We start from the raw sequence: 26568 nt of genomic DNA, 5'->3' as shown, positions 1-26568 counted from the left end.
TAGGGAAACGGTTTCCACACAGTTTGCAGGTGTAAGGCTTCTCTTCAGTGTGAATTCCCATGTGGACTTGAAGTTTTCCTTGTTGATCAAGACTCTTTTCACATCGTTGGCAGGTGAAATGACATATAGTTCCAGTATTTTGAGCTCTTTCTCGTTTAAAAGTCTTTGCAATATGTGAGCAACTATAAGATTTTTGTCCAGTTATGAAATCATGTTCCTTAAAAGGATTTTTATCTTGTATTTCATTCTGTTCTTCACTCTCTTCTTTCAGATCTTGGGTGAAAAGAGATAAATACAAGTTAACACCCACTTAAAAGCAACAGTAGAAGAGAAATCAACAATGGCCAAATTGGGAGAAACCAATGGTTTCAGCTCCTTGAGGGTCACAGTCTTGCATAGTTCAGCTCCAACCTGCTGCAAACCTACCTAAGTATTGAAGAACTTGACTGAGGTGTGCTCAATTACAATTGAAGCTAAACTCTGCAGTGTTGTGGCCCACCAGGAACTGAATTAGACATCCCTGGTATAAAATATTAGATGATTATTAACCTCAGCCAACAAGCAAACTATATTTTAAGAGTAATGTGAACTACCCCAAATGAACATCTTCTGGTTACTGTGCAGAGGCGGACAGAGTACACAGCTTCATTACTTGAGTAAAAGTACAGATACCCCTTGCTAAATTTTATTCAAGTACGAGTAAAAGTACTACAGTCAGATGTGTACTTAAGTAAAAGTACTGAAGTACTTATTTTTAAAAGTACTTGAGTATCAAGAGCTCATTTTCTAAATATTGCATTACAACTGCCACAGTGCTTACATTTACGTACAGAAACGTCCTACATGGAGTTATGACAAATCTTAATGTTAATACCTTGGAGAATGTAAAAGGAATTGAAAGTAAAATCAAGTATTTTCATCTTTTTACCATGTTGCTTTAACATTTCTCACTTGCCCACAAGGCAATAGCACAATGGCAACACTGACAAACCTCTGCTGGAGTTTTAATGGATTTTTTGGTGTTAAACACAACGCATACTCAAGAACATCAAAGCAAATGCTCAGCTTACATAATGTGTAATATCAGAAAAGAAAATTCAGCTAACAATTGTGTGTGCATGTGAGTTTCTCTGTTTTTTCATCAATCAAATCAATAAACCTAAACCAGAAAAGAAGGCAATATAGCAATGTTCTGACACACCTCTGAACGTGTTATACACGCAGCATAGAAGAGAAAATAATAATGATTAAAGAAAATCAGCTAATCATCTCTGTTTAGGTCAGCGTACAAAGAAAGAAAAATAAAATTCAGCTCATTTGAGCATTGACATACAGGCAAAGGCAGGAGAAAATACTTTCAGCTGAATAACACCATTCTCACACACAATCTATGTGTGACAACTCTGTGTGTGTGTGTACTGTACTTCAAATCAATCAAATGTCAAGAAGTCTTTGGCAGAAAGCTGAAGGTGATTGCTGATAGGCCGTCCCAATCAGTGGAGCCTGCAAAATCCAATCACGTTTGAGAGGGTTTCCGAGATTTTTCTTTTTTCCTTTTTTTCCGTCTCACAAATTTTTTATCGGATAGTCGTTTCGTCTTCTTGTCTTCTTCTCCGTTTTAAGTGTATCTCTGTGGCAGAATTACAGTGCCACATGCTGGTCTGGCATGTATACTACATCATTTTGTGGTTTCATGTGGACACGGATATTTCTTGAGACGAGGGAAATAAAGATCGGATTGGGGTAAGCTCCGTCTCTGTGTGGATGGGGCTGAAGTAACAGGTACTTACAGTTATGGACAGAAATTTAACGGAGTAAAGAGTACAATATTTGCCTCTCAAATGTACTTGCGTAAAGTCATATGTACTCCCCAAAAATGATACTCGAGTAAAGTACAGATCCCTCAAAATTGTACTTAAGTACTGTACTCAAGTACAGAGGCGCCCCATTTTTTAAAAACAATGGGTAAATTCACCCCGAAGGAAGCTGATTGATTTGGTTCTTGTCACATGACCTGGTAAGCTTGCGTCATTCTAAAAAGCTGAGATGTTTTTAACTAGATGTGGTGGGGATGGGCCTGGAAAAAACGAGCGCATTGCGACCGTGACTCTTCCATTATGAGCGCGCATACCACATTTGAAATAACGAACTTGAGTGCCCAAAAGACGCGATATGTGAACTTCATCTGTCAAAATGTTTACTTTTGGTTAACGGTTAAACGGTCAATATGAGCATCCCTAACTGGCATATGAACATAATTTAACATACAAATTTTTTTTATTTTAAGTCACACAAAGTCAACATCTTGGTATTTTTGCTCTGAATCTGCGATAAAATAATATAAAAATTAATTAATCTTTGAAAAGGTGTACCTGCGTTATGCCATTATCGTTATATTAGTTGAAACTGGTCTTAGAACAACAGTATTATCGTTTATCGCGATAATTTCTTGGACAATTTATCGTCCAGCAAAATTTGTTATCATGACAGGCCTACTAAGAAGATGATATTAGACGAAAGGAAAGTTCTTATTGAAACTTTTTTTTCTTCTTTGAATTCCTCCCAGCCGGAATGTAGTGTTGTGGTCACTAATATTGAAGCTTATAATTATGTCTATACCTACAGCCTGTTGTCAGACCCTAAAAAACGCGTTTCGTGTTATCAGGGCCCAATGTTGCTAAAGGTACCACTGTCTCTGCCTGTTTTCACTGCTAATGTTTTCACATGGTTACCAGAATGATCGTAAACAGTAATGTGGTAACGTTAGTTAAAACTTGCATATGAAAGCAATGTGAAGTCGACCTCATAATGTGATAGCATGCGAAGGCACAATGAGACCAACTATGTCGTTATTTTTATTGCGCCATGTTTTCCGTCTGTGTAATTCATAATCATGTATTTACTAAACAGTTAAATCAGATTGCGTGATATTGTCCTGTTTTTCCGGCGCATGAGCTCTTGAAGCTCCACCATCTTCTGAAAACAGAGGCTCTTTTGCATTTAAAGAGACAAAAATGGTGCGTTTTCACAATGGCTGTTCAAACAATTGAATGCGATTTTCATGCGCATCTCCTCAGTAAAGGATTGCCAGGTTCTCAAAACAAAACCTGCCCAATTGCTTCTCAAAACTAGTTCAATCGCATTTAGTTCCGGGCGATAAAAATACACGTTTTTGGCAGGGTTCCCTTAGTAATATTCACATGTTAGGGGCTAAATATCACATTATTTGTATTGGGGTCGCTTCAACCCACGAACATGAAAAACAACCAGAGACTTGGCAACACTGGTTGGCATTTACTACACAGAGCCGTAATTCACTGACAATCTACACAAAATCAATTTTAAAATCGCAGGCGACTCTTTGTCGATTTATTTATTTCTACTTACTTGCCCACCTAAAAATTTTATCATAAGTTTTGTTCAAATAAGTTTGGTTCTTCAAAGACAAATTACCAAACCACGTCACAAGGGAAAATGTCAAGACTGATTCAATAAAAGTAAAAAAAAGCCCCCTGTCCGGACAGCCTCAAGCCGGACACTTGTTTTTTCCTGCTTTTTGGAGTTGTGCAGAGTCAGTTTAAAAAAACCCGCTCTAGAATCTTTATTAGGATGCAGCAGCATAGCATCTAATGCCGCAAGATCTCTGGTCAAACTGGCTGAAAGAGGTATCAGATAAATAACTGATATATCATTGGTTAAAACGACAACAAGCCTCCACGTGCTGGCTACGTCATATCATCACGTTAACATACCGAAACGGCAGACCTCGTTTAATCCGGAATGGACAAAAGAGAACGAATTTATAGCAAAAAGCAGTAGAGATGCTTTTCATGGATTTTGCACACTGTCGCTGTGAAGTGGACGTTAGTAGTCAAGGGAAAACCACCATTGACAGACATGCCAGCACATAAAAGTAACCAACGAGCTGCAGGTACGTCTTCCCTGAGGTCATTATTTCGAGAAGCAACTTCACCTCGGGATGACAAAATCTCTGCTGCAGAGCTTTGTAAAGTCTATCATGCAGTCAAGCGTCATACAGGAGTGTAGACTGTGGAGTCAAAGTTGAGAGAGAGATCTTTAGAGACTCATCTAAAGCTATGTGGGCATCTAAAGCTATACTTTGGTGACCAATTACCAAGCAATGCTTAAGTTATATGGTGTAAAAAGATCACATTAGCAATTAAATAAAAAATACTAAAGCAAAACATGGTCAGGTCAAAGTGTCTGAATATTTTTTGGCCCCGTTTTTTTGTTTTAAATCAGTTGTACTGGTAGTCCACTGTATGAAGAAGTCTTGGGTATAATGTCACAGTTTACTTTATTTTGCTATACTCACATAAATGAACTATAGTGTCCTGCACCCACTATTAAAAAATTATCAAAAATCATATCTGGTGTCTGAATAATTTTTGGTTTTACTGTATGTCATTAGATAATGTAAAATGTAAAATTTGTTTTCCAAATTTTTATAAGAAACAATGGTAAATGTTTTTCTTACAGGAACTGGAAGCTCATCATCATAAGTTATTTTGTTGATACCTGAATGTATGTTGTCTAACACCTTACTGATAGGTGGCGTCTTTGAGCTAACAAGGCATGCCTTGAATCTGTTGCTCTTCTCGAAAAATGATGTTTTCTTCTCCTCAGGAAAAGAAATTTCACCAGAACGAAAATTAACAAGACAGAGTACATTTTGGTTTACCTCAGGAGTTAACTCGATACGTAATTAACATAATTTTAATTTAATATACTTAATGATTATATTTATATGCTATGTTATCTTTATATTTTATGGACAGATAAATGCGACGGTTGTTTTTATTCTATTTTATTTCTACACATGTAAAAAAAAGCATTACAGTGTTTTTTTTCCTTTTTAATATCAAATAATGCAATAAGCATGACAAGTGAACAGTGGCACCATTCATAATGAAAAACAAGCCATTATAACAGATGGCTAGGCATATGTTAATGACAAAATTTTAAGCGGGCTCTGGGGCATGCTATTTATGTCAGCGTCCGAATATGCTCACTTTGTCACGATCGGTGTTACAGGAAACACGGTGAGAGAACCAATAGCAGTTAAGTCATTTATTAAAGGGTAATCCACAGGGGTAAACAGTCCAGGCAGGGTCAAAACCAGAATATCCAAACAACATGAAAACAAGACAAGAAGACAAGGCAAGGGCAAGACTGAATTGACGGACATGAATAATCATAAGACATTAAACAAGGACTCAGACAGACCGGGTATAAATACACAGAAGGATAATGAGGGAACAGGAGACAGGTGGGGAACAATCAATTACTCAACAAGGAGGAAGGTGACCAAATAAGGGAACAGGAAGTGATAAGGTGACAGACACCGTGGGAAAGGAGGACACCTAGTGGAAACCCAGGGAACACAACCCAGACACTGTGATAGTACCCCCCCTCTACGGAGCGGCTCCCAGACGCTCCACGACAGACACAAAACAGACCAGGAGGGAGGCGGACAGGTGGAGGCTTAAGGGGAGGGACGGAGGGCCAGAAAAGAAAAACATGGGGAACAGGCACCAGAATTGAAAACACAAAACAGGGAGACCAGGAGGGAGGAGGACCGGAGGAGGTTCAGGGGGAGGTACGGAGGGCCAGACTAACAGAAAGGAACAGGGACAGGAGTGAACACAAAAAGCAAAAACAACAACATGAAGCCCTCCAGGGCGGAGCAGAAGACCACCACATCCTTGTGGTCGACGCCAGAGTCCTCCAGGGCAGAGCGGAAGACCACCACATCCTTGTGATCGAAACCAGAGTCCTCCAGGGCAGAGCGAAGGACCACCACACCCCTGTGGTCAAGGCGGAAACCCTCCAGGGCGGAGCAGTAGACCACCACAACCGTGTGGTCAGGACGGAAGCCCCCCAGGGTGGAGCAGAAGACCACCACATCCTTGTGGACGAAGCCAGAGTCCTCCAGGGCGGAGCGGAAGACCACCACAACCGTGTGGTCAGGGCGGAAGGCCCCTAGGGCGGAGCAGAAGACCACCACAGCCATTTGGTCAGGACCAGAGCACCCCAAGGCGGAGCAGACCTCCGTGCGGCTGGACCAACGGGACGACGAAACTCTGGTAATCCCCTGGTGTCCTTACTGGACTCCAGAAGATTGGTGCTGGCCTGACACTGCTCATGAAGATCATTGGTGACTTGTGTTTGTACATGAAGATCATTGGTGACTTGTATTTGCTCATGAAGATCAATGGTGACTTGCACTTGTACATGAAGATCATTGGTGACTTGTTTTTGCTCATGTAGATCAATGGTGACTTGCCTTTGTTCATGAAGATCACCAGTGACTTGACTCAGTCCTAGAAGATCACCCGTGACTTGACTCAGTCCTTGAAGATCACCAGTGACTTGATACAGTCCTTGAAGATCACCAGTGACTTGACTTGACTCTGAAAGGTCAACGGTGACCAGCCTTGTTTCTGGAGAGTCCATGGTACCTAGCCCTGGCTGTGGAAGGTCATCAGTGACTAGCCCTGACTCTGGAAGATCAGCGGTGACTAGCCCTGACTCTGGAAGGTCAGCGGTGACTAGCCCTGGCTCTGGAAGGTCAGCGGTGACTAGCCCTGGCTCTGGAAGGTCAGCGGTGACTAGCCCTGACTCTAGAAGGTCAGCAGTAAATAGTCCTGACTCTGGAGGGACAGCGGTGACTAGCCCTGACTCTGGAAGGTCAGCGGTGACTAGCCCTGACTCTGAAGGGTCCACGAACACCTGACTCGACTCTGGAGAGTTCACTGGAACCTGACTCGACTCTGGAGAGTTCACTGGAACCTGACTCTACTCTGGAGAGTTCACTGGAACCTGACTCGACTCTGGAGAGTTCACTGGAACCTGACTCGACTCTGGAGAGTTCACTGGAACCTGACTCGAATCAGGAGGGGGTTCAACAGGAACCTGACTCGATTCTGGAGAGTTCACTGGAACCTGCCTCGACTCTGGAGGGTCCACTGGAACCTGACTCGACTCTTGAGAGTTCACTGGAACCTGACTCGACTCTTGAGAGTTAACTGGAACCTGGCTCGACTCTTGAGAGTTCACTGGAACCTGACTCGACTCTGGAGAGTTCACTGGCACCTGACTCGACTCTGGAGGGTCAACTGGAACCTGACTCGACTCTGGAGGATCAACTGGAACCTGACTCGACTCTGGAGGGTCAACTGGAACCTGACTCGACTCTGGAGGGTCAACTGGAACCTGACTCGACTCTGGAGGGTCAACTGGAACCTGACTCGACTCTGGAGGGTCAACTGGAACCTGACTCGACTCTGGAGGGTCAACTGGAACTTGACTCAACTCTAGAGGGTCAGCTGTGACTCTCATCCTGTGCAGCGGCGCTGGGCAAGCAGCCATCTTGGGCCATGACTCTGGACAGGCGGCCATCTTGTACTGTGGTGCTGGGCTGGTGGCCATCTTGGGTTGTGCCGCTGGACTGGCGGCCATCTTGTACTGTGGCGCTGGACCGGTGGCCAATTTGGGCATTGGCGCTGGGTTAGCGGCCATCCTGTGCTGTGGCGCTGGACTGACGGCCATCTTGTGCTGTGGCGCTAGGCTGACAGCCATCTTGTGCTGTGGCGCTAGGCTGACAGCCATCTTGGGCTGTGGCACTGGAACGGTGGCCAATTTGGGCATTGGCGCTGGGTTAGCGGCCATCTTGTGCTGTGGCGCTTGGCTGGTAGCCATCCTGGGCAGTGGTGCTGGGCTGACGACTAGAGCCCTACACGGGCTTCAAATCTAGGCCCGAGCCCGGCCCTGGCCCGAGACGCTCAGGCCCTAGCCCGACCCGTGTCCGACAGCTCATCAGAATTATCAGCCCGAGTCCGACACGAGCCCGTGTTTTTATTAATTAATTTATTTATTTTATTACACAGCAGAAGCCTGCCCTATTTGCAACAATTACAAAAGGGGTCAGTTTTGTGTTATGTTTCTTTTCATTTATTTATCAAGTTAATTTAGAAAAAAAAAATTTAAATGAAGATTAACGAGCCGAGCCGACAGCGAGTAGCCTAAAACTTATTTAATCAATTAAGCCTCTCAAATTAACGCTAATACTTTACTTGGCTACAATAAAATCCATAGATATAAAACACTTCAAGCATATCACACAGACAGTTTAATATGTTCATGTTTATTTATTAAACCACAGTGAGTAAAATAAAAAAAAATTGAAATACTGAGGCAGGCTCGCAACAGCGCTTGCAAACGAAATGAGAAATAGCCTACAATCTAAACAAATTAAATTAATTAAAAACAAACTTGCAGGTTATCTTACCTCAAAAATGCACCACAGAGCATGTCCATTCTTTTTTCCATTAGTTTCCAACAGTTAAACGAAAATGAAGTCCAGTCAAATGAAAAGTTAGAACAGTCTCTTACAGAGCATCGTGGAGAAAAAGAATAACATCCAGAGTGGAAGGTTTTAACCCAGTCCTCCTCTCTTCTATCACTCTTCCCGCTGCGCTGAAGACACGTTCGCTAGCTGCTGCTGGCGGGACACTAAACACAGAGCGAGCCAGTCTTGACAGTTGCGGTAGCAGGGTCTCGTGCTGTTTCCACCATAGCAGCACATCTCGTCCAGCACCTTCCATGTTGTGATTGAGGCGCATGTATTGCTGTACTTCATCGTCGTCATCCTCGTCCTGCTCCACAATGTTTTCAAACTCGGCCAGCGCTCTTCTTTCCTGCGTGGCCCGCAACAACAGGTGCAGACACAGAAATGCTCGCTGCATGAATCATCATTTTATAATTATTAGTTGGCCAACTAGGCTATGATTAATACATTAATTTAGAGGCCTATAATAGCTACTACTACAGTAAGTGGATATAAGTGAAGTATAATCGTGGGTCGCGCTGACGGAAAAGCGTGCGTGCGTGAGACTGTCATGTATGTCAGTATAATTATAACGGGTTGAATTATCAGATTATGAAAGTTATGAGGTTATGAAATGTCTATGTTTGTTTTTCTATCGTCGACGTCAACTTCTCATTATTTTTTATTAATGTCTAAAAATATAAATAGAAGGATAACCCAAAAAAGGCCCAAAGCCCGGCCCGCATGTGAGCTATAACGTGAAAATTGGCCCGAAGCCCGGCCCAAGGCGCATAAATAAGTCGGGGCCCGTTGGGCTCGGGCTGAAATGCAGGGCTTTACTGACGACCACCCCGTCGGAAGAGACGGGAGTGGCTGGGGCATCCCACCGAAGCTGATGCTGCAGGTAGCGCACAAATTCCCAGAATTCCAGTGTCTCTAAATGCGCCATCTCCTCCTGAGACACTGGATCATCCAGCCCGCCATTGAAATAGTCTTTAAGGGCCGCCTCGTTGTAGCCCATGCCCTCGGCCAGGGACCAGAACACCTGAGCCAGGGCACCCACTTCATTGCCCTCTTGGCGGAGGGCGGTCAACCGAAGGTACTTGGTTCGCCGCTCCGCCATCTTGGCTGGGGAACGGAAAAACGACATACCGCTGGTTCCTACTGTGACGGAGTCCTTCTGTCATGATCAGTGTTACAAGAAACACGGCGAGAGAACCAATAGCAGGTAAGTCATTTATTAAAGGGTAATCCACAGGGGTAAACAGTCCAGGCAGGGTCAAAACCAGAATATCCAAACAACATGAAAACAAGACAAGGCAAGGCAAGGGCAAGACTGAATTGACGGACATGAATAATCATAAGACATTAAACAAGGACTCCGTAACACAGACTCAGACAGACCGGGTATAAATACACAGAAGGATAATGAGGGAACAGGAGACAGGTGGGGAACAATCAATTACTCAACAAGGAGGAAGGTGACCAAATAAGGGAACAAGAAGTGATAAGGTGACAGACACCGTGGGAAAGGAGGACACCTAGTGGAAACCCAGGGAACACAACCCAGACACTGTGATACACTTATTTTCATCCACTCTTTGCTGATAAAGTGCACTCAACTTACATACACTATATTGAGAGTGAGGAGTCACTTGCCATTTTGGGTTGATCTGGGCGGGGTCTGAGCTGGTCGACCATGACGGTAGGAGACACTATCGGTTACCAGGGGCAACGCCTTCAGAACTTCACAGAGGCGCGACTAAACATTTCAGAGCTCTTTAATTTTTGTGAATTTATTATTTTAGAAAGATCTACAAATAGTAGATAGTTGTAATTTTATTTTAGCCCAATGACACATACTGTACCAAGTTTTTGTGTTGGGGGCTGCAAAGTGGACAAGCCAGTTCTGGGTTGGCTAGGGTAGTTAAATGTGTGATTGTAAGAAGTAAATGTCCTGTTTAGATTAAAGCCATTAATAGTGTAAATGCAAGGTGTATGAGATTTAGATAAGGCTGCAGACAGATTTAATCTAAATCTAATCTAAATTGTAGACTGTAATTCGAAAAAAAATGGGCACTTTCTGTCTTAAATGCTTTTAACTGTTTCCCTAAATTATTTACCTTTATTTATTTAACAGGTACTGCATTCATGGCGGCTCAGTGAGCCTCCTCTTACTCCATGGGTGATCTTAACACCATCGGGGCAAGTGTGTTCGGCCGACTGCACCTGTATGGCCGGCGTAGCAGAGGCGTGCACCCACACTGGAGCCCTGCTCTTCATGGTCGATGCCTGTGTCCGGCTAAAAGGAGAAGGCCACAGTCACAGATGAGTCAGAGGTGTACTGGAAGATCCCAAGCAGCATCAGCAAGGTGCAACCAGAGGTTGGTCACCAGGTCAAGCAGCCACACGCAGATCTCTAGACAGACAAATTGATGGTGAGACCAACAATAGTCCAGCACAGAGAACACGTATGGCCAAAACAACACCACCAACAGCAACACCAGAAAAACTGGCAATATTCTACCGGCAAATCAGCATGACAGTGCAGATGGAGAGACAGACAAGGGGACAGCACACGTCATCCCTTTGGTTTGTTGCATGGGCAGGGAGAGTCACAGCCTCCTCGATGCATAGCGTCTATGGAACAGAGCTCAGTTCTCCAGCACTCTCCATCGTAAAGAGGGTGTGTTACCCATCTCGTGGGCCAGGAACAGCTGCCACCAGTTGGGGAATCAGACACGAGGAGACAGCGAGGCAGGCATACACTGCCCAAACAGCACACCAGCACATTGATTGACAAGTCCAAACCTGTGTTTTTTTTGTCAACCTGGCCTTCCCACAGGTAGCAGCCTCACCAGATGCCATTGAAACCTACACCTGTTGTGATAAAGGCTGCGTTGAGGTGAAATGCCCACCAAAATACAAGGACTGCACAATCCTTCAAGCTTGTTCATCGAATGACCGCAATTTCTTCTTACATGTATTTGACGGTCAGGAGCACCTTAAAAAGAATCACCAGTATTACACACAAGTCCAGACCCAACTGTTTGTGACCGAGAGCTCCTACTGCCACTTTGTAGTGTGGACCTTGAAGGATACTGTGATTCTGTGCATAGCTCCAGATAGTGCTTTTTGGAATGCACGACTACAAAAGGCACAGGACTTCTTTGTGTAGGTGGCTCTTCCTTGAACTTGCTGTGCAATATTTCACTATCCCACCTACCTCTCAACCATCATCTGGTCACAGTGTGCTACGGGAACTACAGCAGCCACAGCCACAACAAGTAGGTGAGAAGAGGCCTGCCAAAAAAGCAACCAAGAGAACAAATGAAGTGTGGTGTCTCTGTGCTGGACCACAGGAGGGAGAAATGTTGGCTTGTGACAACGAGAACTGCCCAGTCCAGTGGCATCACTTCAGTTGTGTGGGGCTTGTGGACAAACCCTCTGCTGAAACGCCATGGTTTTGCCCTTCTTGTGCTGAATATTTTTTTGTTTATATGTTATTTGTTCCTTTGCACTAATAACAGTATTATTATTTTATTATTATTACTTATGTTGTCCATGGAAATATTTATAGTTTGAATGCACATGTTCTCTTGTTTTTGTGTTCTTTTGCACTTTTGCAACTTCTCCAAGAGATTACACCCCCCCCCCCCCCCCCCAAAACAAAATATATATTAAGTTTTCAATAAATATTGTTAAGCCCTATCAAGTTGAAATTTTAAAAAAGTAATAAGGCACTCAAACAACACTTTTGCACATGTTCGTTAAGGCCAGCAAACAGTGACAATCTTATCTAAAGGCATTAGGTTTTCACCCTCACATTTGACAAGCATGTGCACATGTACAGTTGAGTGTAAGAATTTAAATTTGTTGCACATAACACCAATCACCCTCTGAACATGAATTCTGAGCTGTGCTATGGCCCTAGTCTCCTCAACATCTTTCGCCACCAGCTGTGCATGACCCCTTGTGAATGTAGGTATTTTCACTTCAGCACACATCATGCCCACGCTTTCTCTTATATTAAAGCCCTTATCTGCCAGCACAATGTCACCTGGTAAAGAGTTGTTCAGGAAACCACTTTGCTCAGTTATGTGCTTGTCACTTGTGCGCCCAGCCCACCCGTTCGATATAAAGGAAATGACACCCTGGGGCATGATCACAACTAGGTATTTCATGGTGTATGCTTGTTTGTATTGAGAGAAAGTCTGTCCTTTGCCAGTACATTTAAGGGTTTCTCGATGAACACCTCGAAGCAGTCCACAATAGCAGCCACATTTTTCCCAAATGACTCCATAAACTAGTGTGGCATACTGGTCAATAAGCATTCCCTTGGCCAGTGCACCAGTGGACACAGCTATGTGTACATCACTCCAAGGGTATGGTGAAAAGCATTGCCGACTGTTGTCATATGTACTCTAAACAGATGGCTGAGGTGCTATATTGCAAGGTCTAGCCTGAGGCACATTAAAGTCAATAGGAGAAGCTGGAAGGGTGAGAGCTTCTTCATCCTACCTTGAGGCAGATATGGAGTGAGGTTGAGTAGAAGTGTCTGGAACAATGCAAAGTTTGGAAGCCCCGTGTAATACTTCACTGTGTTATCATCACCACTCAGAAAGTTCTCGTTCATCCGGTACTCATCAAGCTCCCGATTGAGCTCTCTGTTTTCTTCCAAAAGATGTTGATAACATCTTGTCTAGATGTGCAGAGTCTACATTCCATGTCCTGGGCTGACGGTGGCGGCTGCTGGTGGTCCTGGGCTGGCGATAAATTTACAGTGGGTTTAAAACAGCTGATTTTGACTGTCTGAATGGAATTCCTTAATTCAATTGGTTAAAATTCTTCTTAATCCTTCAAGAATAACCTTAATAACATGTTAACATATAATTTGTGCTAAAATTTAATTATTATATAAACACATTTTTACAGTATAAAGAAATGTGGTTCATTATTACATTTCAAGTTTCTCTAACAATGTAATCAGTTGTTACTCATCATCTTCCCATATTAAAAGGTGAACAGCTCAATTAATAAAAAAAAATGTGAGAACCAGTTTATCAGAATATCTAACTCTAGAAGTACATACTTAAGAAATACACAAAAGTATATGTTTCATTATATTAGTGTTATATGATGTAGTAAACCCAGAAGTGAAGATCAGGAGATTGAGTGAATCCTCATCAGGTTCTTGATTGACTTGGTTCTGTGCCACACTGCAGTCATCAAGACTGATTAAAGCACGTCATGTCCATTTTTAACAACGATGCACATTAGACAACACAGAAAACAGCTTGTTTCACCCGATGTCATCATCACAGCTTCAGTAGGGTTGTTGTGTTAAAAGAGTTAATTGTTATTGTACAGCAATCACTGAAGAATTTATAGTATTGGATTTGTAGCATTTATATAAAAACTACATTTATATCATACAAATTAGGAATTATTCATATTTGGGCTTCACTATATAACGACACTATTGCTTGCCTTGTATAGATTATTTACAGATTCAACACTTGATATGGTGTTTAGTCTTGTTTATATTGTGTAAAACTTTGTTCTAATTGCTCTGGTTTATTGTAAAAACATTTTCCGTGTCTTTCTTATGTGCATGTAACTACTTTTTGTACTTCATCTACACTTTTCCTTAATTTTTTTACATTATTAATTTCTCATATTGTGTATTTGAACTCTTATTTCAGCAATGTAAACAGGCACAACAGACTTTATAATCTTTCCAAAATAAATAATTTTTTATTGAGTAATTGACATGTTTAATTTGTTTTTCATGTGGAATATGACAGCATTTGGTACAAATGGATGTGCACAGTGTGAACAAATGAATAGCTTCCCGAGTTACTTGAGCATTACACCCTCCCACTCCCTGGAAAACATCTTGCACTCGCTCTTGCAAAAAAAACATCTGTGATGTTCCAGTCAGGCAGAAACATTTCTTTGTGCATCTCACAAATATTGTGCAGAACACAACAAGCAGCAACAACATCAAATATCAGAGCAGTGTTGACATCGTTGCGCTTCAGTAAGTTCACGGCAACCATTCGTGCTGAGCTCAGTCGGTAGTTGTACAGCCGTTGTTGAGGGATCAGAGCATGGTGTATTGTAAAACCCTTCATAACCCAGTTCTTGAGGGGGTAGGCAGCATCACCAATTGAATGGACAGGAACCTGGACTTCCTTCACAATCAATGAGTTCTGTTTAAAAATAAAATGCTATTGTGAACATGCAATGTTGTTGCATACACTTGTGTCTTGATAAGTATAAAAATAGCCAAACAATAACAGTCAATCAAATAGTGCTTACCTCATGATGAAACAGGTCTTCTGCCATTTGGAAAATGGGAGAGTTGGACAACACACAAGCCAGTCTACATACACTTCTGTGAAGGTAGTTCGGGAGACATGTGGAGTTAATATCTGTACATGTGAAAACAGATATTTTGTAAAGATCACAACAGCTTAATGACTACATTCTTACCAGAACATGTGGTCAAAACAGCTTAAAGTACAATTGAATGTCATCCCTTACGATTGTAGTAAGATAATAGGAATGTGGCTACCATCTATTACACCGGCACATAATGGATACCCATGCTCAACGAATCCATTTATAGTGTTTTGAAAGAGATTCTCCTCTGGGCTAGGAGATGAAACGTTTGAAAAGCTTTCTCTACAATATCGCAGTCACTCCGTGAACCAGCGTACTAACAGTCGACAGCCCCACACCAAAAAGACAACTGATTGTGCAGTACTCACAAGGGTTGCATACCACCACAGAACAATAGCCAATCTATTGCATGGTTCAAGGGGCTTTCTCCAGTTTGTAGACTTTCGTCTCACCAAATCAAGCGACCCGGGTACAATTGCCGGGACATATTACCCGTGTATTTTCCAGAAACGCAGTATGGAAGGGGATTTACATTTAGTCATTTAGCAGAAGCTTTTATCCAAAGCGACTTTCAAATGAGGACAATGGAAACATCAAAAACAACAAAAGAGCAATGATAAACAAGCGCTAAGACAAGTCTCAGTTAGCTTAACACAGTAAACATATGCTGCGCTTAAACCGAAATTACCCGGAACATTTGTACCAGGAACTTTTTTCCCCCCAGACCTGTTGCTTTCTGCATTTCCACAGCGGTGTAAAGTACCGCGAAGATTAGGCAAATAGACTGGTGGCGTAGGTCAGTGCGCTTTTCTCAATACAATGTACGTTGATTTTGCATGTGCGTACTCGGTAATTTAGACTTTGTGCATTCGACTCGGGAGTGTGATGTCCGCAACAACACAAATCCGGTAAATCTGCAAACAGCAGCGTACTTGATAACTTCAGTCAGCTCGCCTTGGCTACTGCAATTTTCCTCTCTGTATATTTGCAATAAAACAAAATGGGATATCAAATACCACTGCCTCCTTTCATTTTCATTTAAACATAATAACAGCTGCAGAAAGGAAAGCTTTAGCATAAGTTCTGCCAGGAAGACTCAATTGTTAGCGTCACCTATTACCTTCTCAATAGTCCAATCACGTTCTAATAATAGAAGAATAAAAGAACCTGTGCTTACACTTGTCTGAGTTTGCAAATGCTGAACGCTTCACTCAGTTGCTCGTGTTCAGTGGCCGACCAAAAAATGTCTCAAAACTCGCAATATATTTGCGATTATTCCGATTCTGACAATGAAATCGTCCTGCCATCTCCTGTTACCGCTCGCCGAAGCTCGCGTTTACAGTGCCGCACTTCACCATGGGCTCAGTGGTCTTCGGAAAATATATCAAAAGCTCTCGAAAACGCCAGCATACCAATAAGCCAAGGTCTCTCAAGAGAAGATCTAATTTCTCTCGCTAGTAACACGCTGGGCTATCCCCCTGTTCATACCCAGACCACTCCAAAAGCATCAACATCGACAACACAGACAAAACAGACCGGAAGGAAAAGAACGGCTAAATCATCTTCACCCATTCCTGCAAAAAGAACATCACAACCTGCCAGAGCACCATCTCCACCTCAATTCATCGAATCCACCGATACGAATTTCCATCTCATCTCTGCTGTTCAAAGTCTCTCTAAAAACAGTCAAAGAACTACAATCAAAAATGACTAACCTCGAACATTCTTTTACCAGTTCCCACTCAAGTGCAGATACGGCCATACACTCCTCAGCTATTCCAAAGTCTCGTCATCTTCCTTCTGGATTTAGTAACGATCAGAGCATGCCATCGACTTCAGCTTCCTCGCCACCTTCTCAATTCACTATCCAGACGCCTTTTCAAAATGTCTCCGCTTCACCGGCTTCCTCAAACTTTAACCTCTCCACAGCAACTCCAGCACAAGCATTCGGTAGGCGTTTTGTCCCACCAGCCGCCGCAACAGTGTCTAACCATTTAAGAAGCAATATCATCCAAGGTAAGGACATCAATCTTGCTACCTTACTGCTTCCTTCGCCTGCTGCCGAAAGGAAAATGGTTGACTGTGGTGACGTGGCAGTACTTCTTAAAACTTCCGATCCCCGTTTACAACGAAATCTCTCGTTTGGCGAATTCGTCATTGCATTCAGTATTTACAGAGACATTCTGTTTCAAACCTATCCCGAGAGAAGGGAAGAGCTAGATCTATATCTATCAATGATGGCGGACTTCGGTCAAAGATACGGGGGAACTCTATTTTACGAGTACCACAAGTCCTTCTCAGCGAAATCTGCCTCCTTTATCTCACTTTTTAATTCAACATTAGACTTGTCAGTTACCGACACAGAACTGCTCGTCCGCCATTTCGGAGGCTAAAAAAGCTTAACTTGCGCCATCTGCAGTGCTCATGGTCACAAGGCTTCATTTTGTCCTAAAGCGTTTGCTAGTAACAATCCAGCCGCTGTCCACGGTCCTGAAAATGTAAGCCTCTCTTCAAACTCCAGAGGTAACTCTACTGCGGCAGAATTCAATAACATCCCTCTTTGTTTTCAATTTAATGAGACCGTTTGTTCTTTCCCTAATTGCAAATTTGCTCATATTTGTAGTGTTTGCAAGGATCCACACCCGAAATCTGTTTGTCCACGCCGGTACAAACCTGCACCCCGAGGGAAAGCCCTAATTCGGAAAATTTTTTGAATAAACACCCATCTACTCCTATTAATATTCCCAACCTTTCAAGCTACCTCTCTTCTCACCCCGATCCGGTATTTGTTGATTATTTAATCACCGGTTTGTCCCAAGGGTTTCGGGTGGGTATCCTTTCTCCTCTTTCTGCCTCTTTTGTTGCAAAAAATTTGCAATCTGCTAGACACGAACCTGATGTTGTTTCAGTTCTTTTAGACAAAGAGGTTAATAAAGGATATGTCATAGGCCCCTTCACTTCTCCTCCTTTTTCTCCTTTTCGGATTAATGCCATCGGCATCGCAACTCGCAAATATTCCGGTAAAAAACGTCTAATCTTTGATATGTCTTCTCCACATTCCTCCAACATAGCTAGCGTTAACGAATGCATTCCTTTAACACCTTTTTCTATTCATTTCGCTATGGTGGATAACGCCATCCAGTTAATTAAATTAGCTGGTCATGGCGCCTGGTTAGTCAAAGCTGACGTTACCGACGCTTTTAAAACTATGCCAATTCACCCATCTGATTGGCCGTATTTTGGAGTGAAATGGAACTCAAAATTCTACTTCGCTGTGAGGCTCACTTTCGGTTGTAGAAGTAGCCCGCATATTTTCAACAGTCTCTCAGAAGCACTGTGTTGGATTCTACTGAACGTCTGTAAGCTTCCTTTCGTTTTGCATTTACTAAACGATTTTTTGCTAGTCGACTTCCCATCTTCACAATCTTCCATCCTTAGCATTCTTAAACAAATATTTAGCGACGTCGGCGTTTCACTCTCTGCCGAAAAAACATTAGGCCCTTCTACTTCGTTAGAATTCTTAGGTATTTCTCTTGACACAGTCAAAATGCAAGCTTCCTTGCCACAAGAGAAACTCCTAAGGATCAGATCGTTTCTGGAATCTTTTTCCTCTCTACGCTGCGTCACGAAACGAGACATGCTCTCTCTGCTCGGTCACCTCAATTTCGCTATGAGCATCATACCACAAGGCAGAGCATTTATTTCTCGGCTGTTAACTATGGCTCATTCCGTCCAAAGATTAAGCGATCCGATCCAGTTAGATGATGGATGTCTCTCCGATATAAAATTTTGGACTCAGTTGCTTAATGATTGGAACGGTATTTCCTTCTTTTACAATGACACCTTTGAATCCTCCGCAGACCTACATTTATTTACCGATGCTGCCCCATTTATCGGTTTCGGTGGGTTTTTTCGAGGGCAATGGTTCGCAGAGAAGTGGCCAAACGAATTTCCTAAGAAAGAATCTGGTTCTGTGTCTGGTTCTCACTCCAGAACACGTAGACCAGCTTCTGTTTCTACAAAAGAATTTACACATTTCAGCTAGTGGTGGACCATGAACTGGTTACACACACACACACATACACCTAAATGTTGATCCTTTATGTGATTCTGATACATCACACAAGTTCTGTTGAATGGACTGTATTGCCAGAGTTAAAAAAAAAAAAGGGCCTAGTTTTATAAAGTTCAATGTGCCCAGTCGAGTTCACATTTCAACAGTTAACCTAGTAGCCTACAGCACTGTAAAGCTAAATGAAACTTGAAATGTATTTGGAAGCTGGCCAAAGCTTGGCACTTTGCACTTTTTAGTTGAAAAAGTTTTTATTTTTGCATGAAGACAAAGTAAAGTAATATCAAACTACATTGAGTTTTTTGTGTTTCTTTTCTTTAAAATTGTATGTCTACAATCAATCACATAGGAAAAAGTAAACTACATTTACATACTGTGAATCATTTTTTTGAATCGAGAATCGTTTTGAATCGAAAATCGATTTTGAATCGAATCTTGAGCCTAAAAATCGGAATCGAATCGAATCGTGACATTTTCTGAATCGTGCACCCCTAGGTGATACGTTTTATAAAAAAAAATAAAAAAAGCTAAATAATTACCTGAAATATACAGCCAATCTTATCAGTTGTCAAATCTTCGTCCTTTAAAGTTACCCTCTTAGGACCCTTAAAAAGTGTGTATGTATCCATGGCTTGCTTGAGGGAAGTTTCGCGACTGTATTCGGCATCCGCACTCTTCCGTTTCCATTCGCCCTGGCGCGTGAACTTCTGGGTAACAGCTTAGTTAAAAAATCTAAATATAATATTCAATTTTTATTTTAAAATCCATTATTTAGAGTAGATTATGTGTCTGGCAGAATATAAAAATATATCTTTAAGTAAATATTAAACAAAGGTTATAAAATGATAAATTAAAAAACGATTAATTTTTTCCTTTTTTGTTTTTTTTTAATTGAAAACGGATTTGGAATGGACAGAAGATACCCTGATTCGTACACTGACCTTTTTTCGTTTTTTTTCGTCCAATTTTCTAATACTATTATTTGATGACAACAATACACTTGGAAAACAAAATACAGCAATTTCTGATTTTTTCTTTTAAATAAAAAAAAAAAAAAAAATTGCATTGTCTTTCATTCCGAAATAGAATAATGAATGAACGAAAAAGTACACGGACCATTGGACTCTACAGACTGGGTCTGTCTGGCTTCACTCTTGAAGGAAACTAGCCAAAAATTAAAATTTGTTATCAGCTTCAAATTAATAGTAAAATTCCAGTAACAAATGGGAATTTGATGTGAAAGGATTGATTTCTCTCTGGCTTTCTTTCAATTTTATATTCTTTGTTATCCCACATGCCTGTTAATGAGTCATGCTTAATAATTATAAATATGGCATGAATATGAGATTACAGCCTCTCTCAATAGCAAACAATTTGTTTCTATTTACATTTCTTTTAGCCATTGTATATTACATAGACTGGCCTGTCATGTGAAGATCTTTGTATGGGGACATGGAAAATACCAGGTAGTGAAATCTGTTCATATGTTGGAAGAATGTGTTACACAATAGAGGCCTCATTTATCAACAGTGCAGAGAAAAGGTTCTACATTTTGTCCTACGAACAAAACTTGTTGTGCCAAGTACAAGAAAATCCATATTTATCAAATGAACCATATATCGTGACAACACATCCTTTTAAAACTCACGTGATTTAAACCCTAACCCTTATTAGAAGCCACTCTGTGCGCAAAATTACTGAAACACAGTTTCTATTCTAACCCTTTAACCTAGTTTTACTTCTCTGCTCACGATCAGATCATTTTAACCTGGTAAACTCTGGGAAAGTTTTCAGTCCAATGATCCAGGAAGTGAATGAATTCAAACAATCCATCCAAAACAGCACTAATATAAAGGAAACATCAGAGATTTCAGAGCTCTTGTCATAGTGATTGTCTCTGAACTGCAAGAACCCTCACACGTCACGCTGTTTGAAGTACAGACTGAACCGATTGTCAACACATCCCACCACTGTATGGCAAGATGAGACGCAAACTACATTTTCTCGACTGGATAACCAGTCTTGCTAGTAAAGGGATGAAGACTTTATAACAATTTGTGTATGAGTGCTCTTTGACGCACTAATCACACATTGTATTTATGCACAGCACAGACTTTTTCGTACATTCACGTTGTTTTCACACACGTTCTGTTTACTGTAGTAGGTATATGCAGTCAGCGGGCGGCTGGTTTAGACTTGTTTAGTTTTTTTATCTCCATGTGGTCTTATTCGGTATCGCAACTTGACTCATCTAAAATGTAAAAAAAAAGCTCTTTTCTGTTGCACTATATTTTTTTCTTTCTTTCATATGTGCTTATATGGGCTCCTTTGGTGTACTTTTGGAGTTTCTAAGTGTCCTTTTTTGGAAAGACATCTAAATTTATCTTGAAAAATGCTTGCAGAAAATAGAATCACCATTTAAATTTTTGGTTTACTTTGCTGGACATAGCAAATTATGACAATATAAACATTTGAAACAAGACAAATAGTCTATGCTTAAATTCATGAAGTGTGAGATTAATCGTGATTAATCACAGAAAAAGTGTGTGAATGGATAAAAATATATACAGGTCCTTCTCAAAAAATTTGCATATTGTGATAAAGTTCATTATTTTCCATAATGAAATGATAAAAATTAAACTTTCATATATTTTAGATTCATTGCACACCAACTGAAATATTTCAGGTCTTTTATTGTTTTAATACTGATGATTTTGGCATACAGCTCATGAAAACCCAAAATGCCTGTCTCAAAAAATTAGCATATTTCATCCGACCAATAAAAGAAAAGTGTTTTTAATACAAAAAAAGTCAACCTTCAAATAATTATGTTCAGTTATGCACTCAATACTTGGTCGGGAATCCTTTTGCAGAAATGACTGCTTCAATGCGGCGTGGCATGGAGGCAATCAGCCTGTGGCGCTGCTGAGGTGTTATGGAGGCACAGGATGCTTCGATAGTGGCCTTAAGCTCATCCAGAGTGTTGGGTCTTGCGTCTCTCGACTTTCTCTTCACAATATCCCACAGATTCTCTATGGGGTTCAGGTCAGGAGAGTTGGCAGGCCAATTGAGCACAGTAATACCATGGTCAGTAAACCATTTACCGGTTGTTTTGGCACTGTGAGAAGGTGCCAGGTCATGCTGAAAAATAAAATCTTCATCTCCATAAAGCTTTTCAGCAGATGGAAGCATGAAGTGCTCCAAAATCTCTTGATAGCTAGCTGCATTGACCCTGCCCTTGATAAAACACAGTGGACCAACACCAGCAGCTGACATGGCACCCCAGACCATCACTGACTGTGGGTACTTGACACTGGACTTCAGGTATTTTGGCATTTCCTTCTCCCCAGTCTTCCTCCAGACTCTGCCACCTTGATTTCCGAATCACATGCAAAATTTGTCCAAAAGTCCAGTGCTGCTTCTCTGTAGCCCAGGTCAGGTGCTTCTGCCGCTGTTTCTGGTTCAAAAGTGGCTTGACCTGGGGAATGCGGCATCTGTAACCCATTTCCGGCACATGCCTGTGCACGGTGGCTCTGGATGTTTCTACTCCAGACTCAGTCCACTGCTTCCGCAGGTCCCCCAAGGTCTGGAATCGGTCCTTCTCCACAATCTTCCTCAGGGTCCGGTCACCTCTTCTCGTTGTGCACCGTTTTTTGCCACACTTTTTCTTTCCCACAGACTTCCCACTGAGGTGCCTTGATACAGCACTCTGGGAACAGCCTATTCGTTCAGAAATTTCTTTCTGTGTCTTACCCTCTCGCTTGAGGGTGTCAATGATGGCCTTCTGGTCAGCAGTCTTACCCATGATTGCGGTTTTGAGTAATGAACCAGGCTGGGAGTTTTTAAAAGCCTCAGGAATCTTTTGCAGGTGTTTAGAGTTAATTAGTTGATTCAGATGATTAGGTTAATAGCTTGTTTAGAGAACCTTTTCATGATATGCTAATTTTTTGAAATAGGAATTTTGGGTTTTCATGAGCTGTATGCCAAAATCATCAGTATTAAAACAATAAAAGACCCGAAATATTTCAGTTGGTGTGCAATGAATCTAAAATATATGAAAGTTTAATTTTTATCATTACATTATGGAAAATAATGAACTTTATCACAATATGCTAATTTTTTGAGAAGGACCTGTATATATATATATATATATATATAGAGAGAGAGAGAGAGAGAGAGAGATGATCTATGATCTTGTGACCAGGCTTTGTTGGTAGTTCCACATCTTAAGGGGTAAAAGGGAGCATGCATTTGTGTTGGCTGGGCCACAAACTTGGAATACCCTGCCTTTAGAAATTAGAATGGCAACTTCTCTGTCTGTTTTTAAGTTCCTGCTAAAAAACTATTTTTTTTTCCTTAATGTACTGATTACTGTTATTATGAATCATGCGCTGATCATGCATGCGCTAAAAGCGCTGAAGTGAGCTAACACTGAAACAGAACCCACTCTGGAGCACATTATCTTCAGAGAGCAAGTTACTATGGTTGCTTACATACCCTGAAAGTTGCCTCTAATTTTGGAACCAAATGCTGAGGTTATCTGCTCGCTCATCCTCAAACACACCCAGGTATGTCACATAACCTGCTTTTTGGAATACACCCTAGGGGTCTCATTTATAAACGTTGTGTACGCACAAAATGGGCATAGAAACATGCGTACGCAATTTCCATGCACATATCGTGATCTATAAAAAAATAAACTTGCCGTAAATATGTACGCACCATACGGACATTGTAGACCATGCGTACAAACTCTTTTTCCTGGAGTGAGAAAATTAAGTAAACTCTAAGATTTTAACATGTTAAAGTCTGTTTTCATGTTGATATACACATTTACATTAAATATTCCAGAGATAAACACTAAAATTACATAATTTTACAAAAAACATAATTACATAAATTTATATTAACAATAGCAGACCTTGCCAACCTGTACGCATTTGGAGTACCAGCTATGCATTTTGACCTCAAAGTACGCTGGTACGATTTGTCACTCTAAACTACGCAAAAATCTAGTGACGCCCATTTCCACGCGTAGTATTCAAAACAAGCAACAGAAAAAGATGAAAAGTTCAACCAATCATTGGGTTTTTTTTGTTTGTTTTGCAATTACAACCCGAATTCCGGAAAAGTTGGGACGTTTTTTAAATTTTAATAAAATGAAAACTAAAGGAATTTCAAATCACATGAGCCAATATTTTATTCACAATAGAACATAAATAACGTAGCAAATGTTTAAACTGAGAAATTTTACACTTTTATCCACTTAATTAGCTCATTTAAAATTTAATGCCTGCTACAGGTCTCAAAAAAGTTGGCACGGGGGCAACAAATGGCTAAAAAAGCAAGCAGTTTTGAAAAGATTCAGCTGGGAGAACATCTAGTGATTAATTAAGTTAATTGATATCAGGTCTGTAACATGATTAGCTATAAAAGCTTTGTCTTAGAGAAGCAGAGTCTCTCAGAAGTAAAGATGGGCAGAGGCTCTCCAATCTGTGAAAGACTGCGTAAAAAAATTGTGGAAAACTTTAAAAACAATGTTCCTCAATTTCAAATTGCAAAGGCTTTGCAAATCTCATCATCTACAGTGGATAACATCATCAAAAGATTCAGAGAAACTGGAGAAATCTCTGTGCGTAAGGGACAAGGCCGGAGACCTTTATTGGATGCCCGTGGTCTTCGGGCTCTCAGACGACACTGCATCACTCATCGGCATGATTGTGTCAATGACATTACTAAATGGGCCCAGGAATACTTTCAGAAACCACTGTCGGTAAACACAATCCGCCGTGCCATCAACAGATACCAACTAAAGCTCTATCATGCAAAAAGGAAGCCATATGTGAACATGGTCCAGAAGCGCCGTCGTGTCCTGTGGGCCAAGGCTCATTTAAAATGGACTATTTCAAAGTGGAATACTGTTTTATGGTCAGACGAGTCCAAATTTGACATTCTTGTTGGAAATCACGGACGCCGTGTCCTCCGGGCTAAAGAGAAGGGAGACCTTCCAGCATGTTATCAGCGTTCAGTTCAAAAGCCAGCATCTCTGATGGTATGGGGGTGCATAAGTGCATACGGTATGGGCAGCTTGCATGTTTTGGAAGGCTCTGTGAATGCTGAAAGGTATATAAAGTTTTTAGAGCAACATATGCTTCCCTCCAAACAACGTCTATTTCAGGGAAGGCCTTGTTTATTTCAGCAGGACAATGCAAAACCACATACTGCAGCTATAACAACAGCATGGCTTCGTCGTAGAAGAGTCCGGGTGCTAACCTGGCCTGCCTGCAGTCCAGATCTTTCACCTATAGAGAACATTTGGCGCATCATTAAACGAAAAATACGTCAAAGACGACCACGAACTCTTCAGCAGCTGGAAATCTATATAAGGCAAGAATGGGACCAAATTCCAACAGCAAAACTCCAGCAACTCATAGCCTCAATTCCCAGACGTCTTCAAACTGTTTTGAAAAGAAAAGGAGATGCTACACCATGGTAAACATGCCCCGTCCCAACTATTTTGAGACCTGTAGCAGAAATCAAAATTGAAATGAGCTCATTTTGTGCATAAAATTGTAAACTTTCTCAGTTTAAACATTTGCTATGTTATCTATGTTCTATTGTGAATAAAATATTGGCTCATGTGATTTGAAAGTCTTTTAGTTTTCATTTTATTAAAATTTAAAAAACGTCCCAACTTTTCCGGAATTCGGGTTGTAAATCATTTCGGCGTTTTATTTTTCTCCTAGTAGCTTATAGTTTCAGTTCAAAGTGGCTCGTGGTCGCCCCATCAGGTGCCCTGACAGAAAGGCTGCGTGTGAGGCTGACAGAGACACGCTGTTTAATGTGATTGAGATGTGCCATTTTCCTATATGCATAACTTACATTGCACATGTATATTATCCATCTGTAAATATAAAAAAAAAACTGTGGAAATATTTCCATTTTTCTGTTAGAAGTGCATGAGTTTCTACTTTAGCGATTCTCCGCTAATCTCCACAGACTTCATTTAGAACGAGCGCTGCTGCGCGCCTAACACACAAACTGTAAAGTGTAATGGGTTAATCAAAATTACTCAATTAGACTGTGATTTTTATTATTTTCATTTTTAGTTTAGTAACTTTAACTTCTGCTTTAAATATATATATATATATATATATATTAGGGGTGTAACGGTTCACAAAATTCACAGTTCGGTTCGATACAATACACTGGTGTCACGGTTCGGTTCGGTTCGGTACGTTTTAGATACAGCAAAAAGAAAAAATTGGCAGATAAATTTCCTTGATTTTTAAAAAAATGTTTAATTTATTAAAACTAACAAAGTATGTTTTTTTTTTTTTTTTTACATTGAACAATGATGGAGCTATTCTTTACCCATCTTATATGGTGTTTTCTTAGCAGCATACTGTATAAAACAAAAACAGCTCCTTATAAAAAAAAAATGAAAATGTTATATTAGTTATGAACAAATACAAAGATGTAACTTTTCATATGGAACTCTATAACTCTTTATATTGAGTGTGTTTTTACTCAATTGGTTCTCTATAGGGCTTATGTTTTTTGGAACAAAGCAGGAATTACAGTCTGTCTGAAATGGGCTCGTGAAGGAATACTGTAACGGGGCTCAATTACATTAAGCATGTTACATTAAGCACTACAGAGTAAGGCGCTCGCTCACTCAGTACGCGCTGAAGGCTCGTTGCAAAATAGCTAATGCGTTTAACAGACCAGAAATAGA

The 26568-nt window shown here is 41.0% G+C and overlaps 1 protein-coding gene across 1 annotated transcript in view; it reads left to right on the top strand.

Annotated features, from left to right (window-relative positions):
- The first annotated feature begins 10049 nt into the window (after positions 1–10049).
- Positions 10050–26568, top strand: part of LOC132105998 (GTPase IMAP family member 8-like) — a 28998-nt gene continuing 12479 nt past the window's right edge. The window contains exons 1-5 of the mRNA XM_059511580.1: positions 10050–10055; positions 10491–10671; positions 10960–11111; positions 11196–11255; positions 11470–11641. Of these exons, the coding sequence (XP_059367563.1) occupies positions 10050–10055; positions 10491–10671; positions 10960–11111; positions 11196–11255; positions 11470–11641 (571 nt within the window). The remainder of the gene's footprint in view (positions 10056–10490; positions 10672–10959; positions 11112–11195; positions 11256–11469; positions 11642–26568) is intronic.

Source organism: Carassius carassius, chromosome 26 (assembly GCF_963082965.1).
Source record: "Carassius carassius chromosome 26, fCarCar2.1, whole genome shotgun sequence".
Classification (NCBI taxonomy): domain Eukaryota; kingdom Metazoa; phylum Chordata; class Actinopteri; order Cypriniformes; family Cyprinidae; genus Carassius; species Carassius carassius.
The sequence above is the reverse complement of the archived record's forward strand: the minus strand, read 5'-3'. Positions and strand labels throughout refer to the sequence as shown.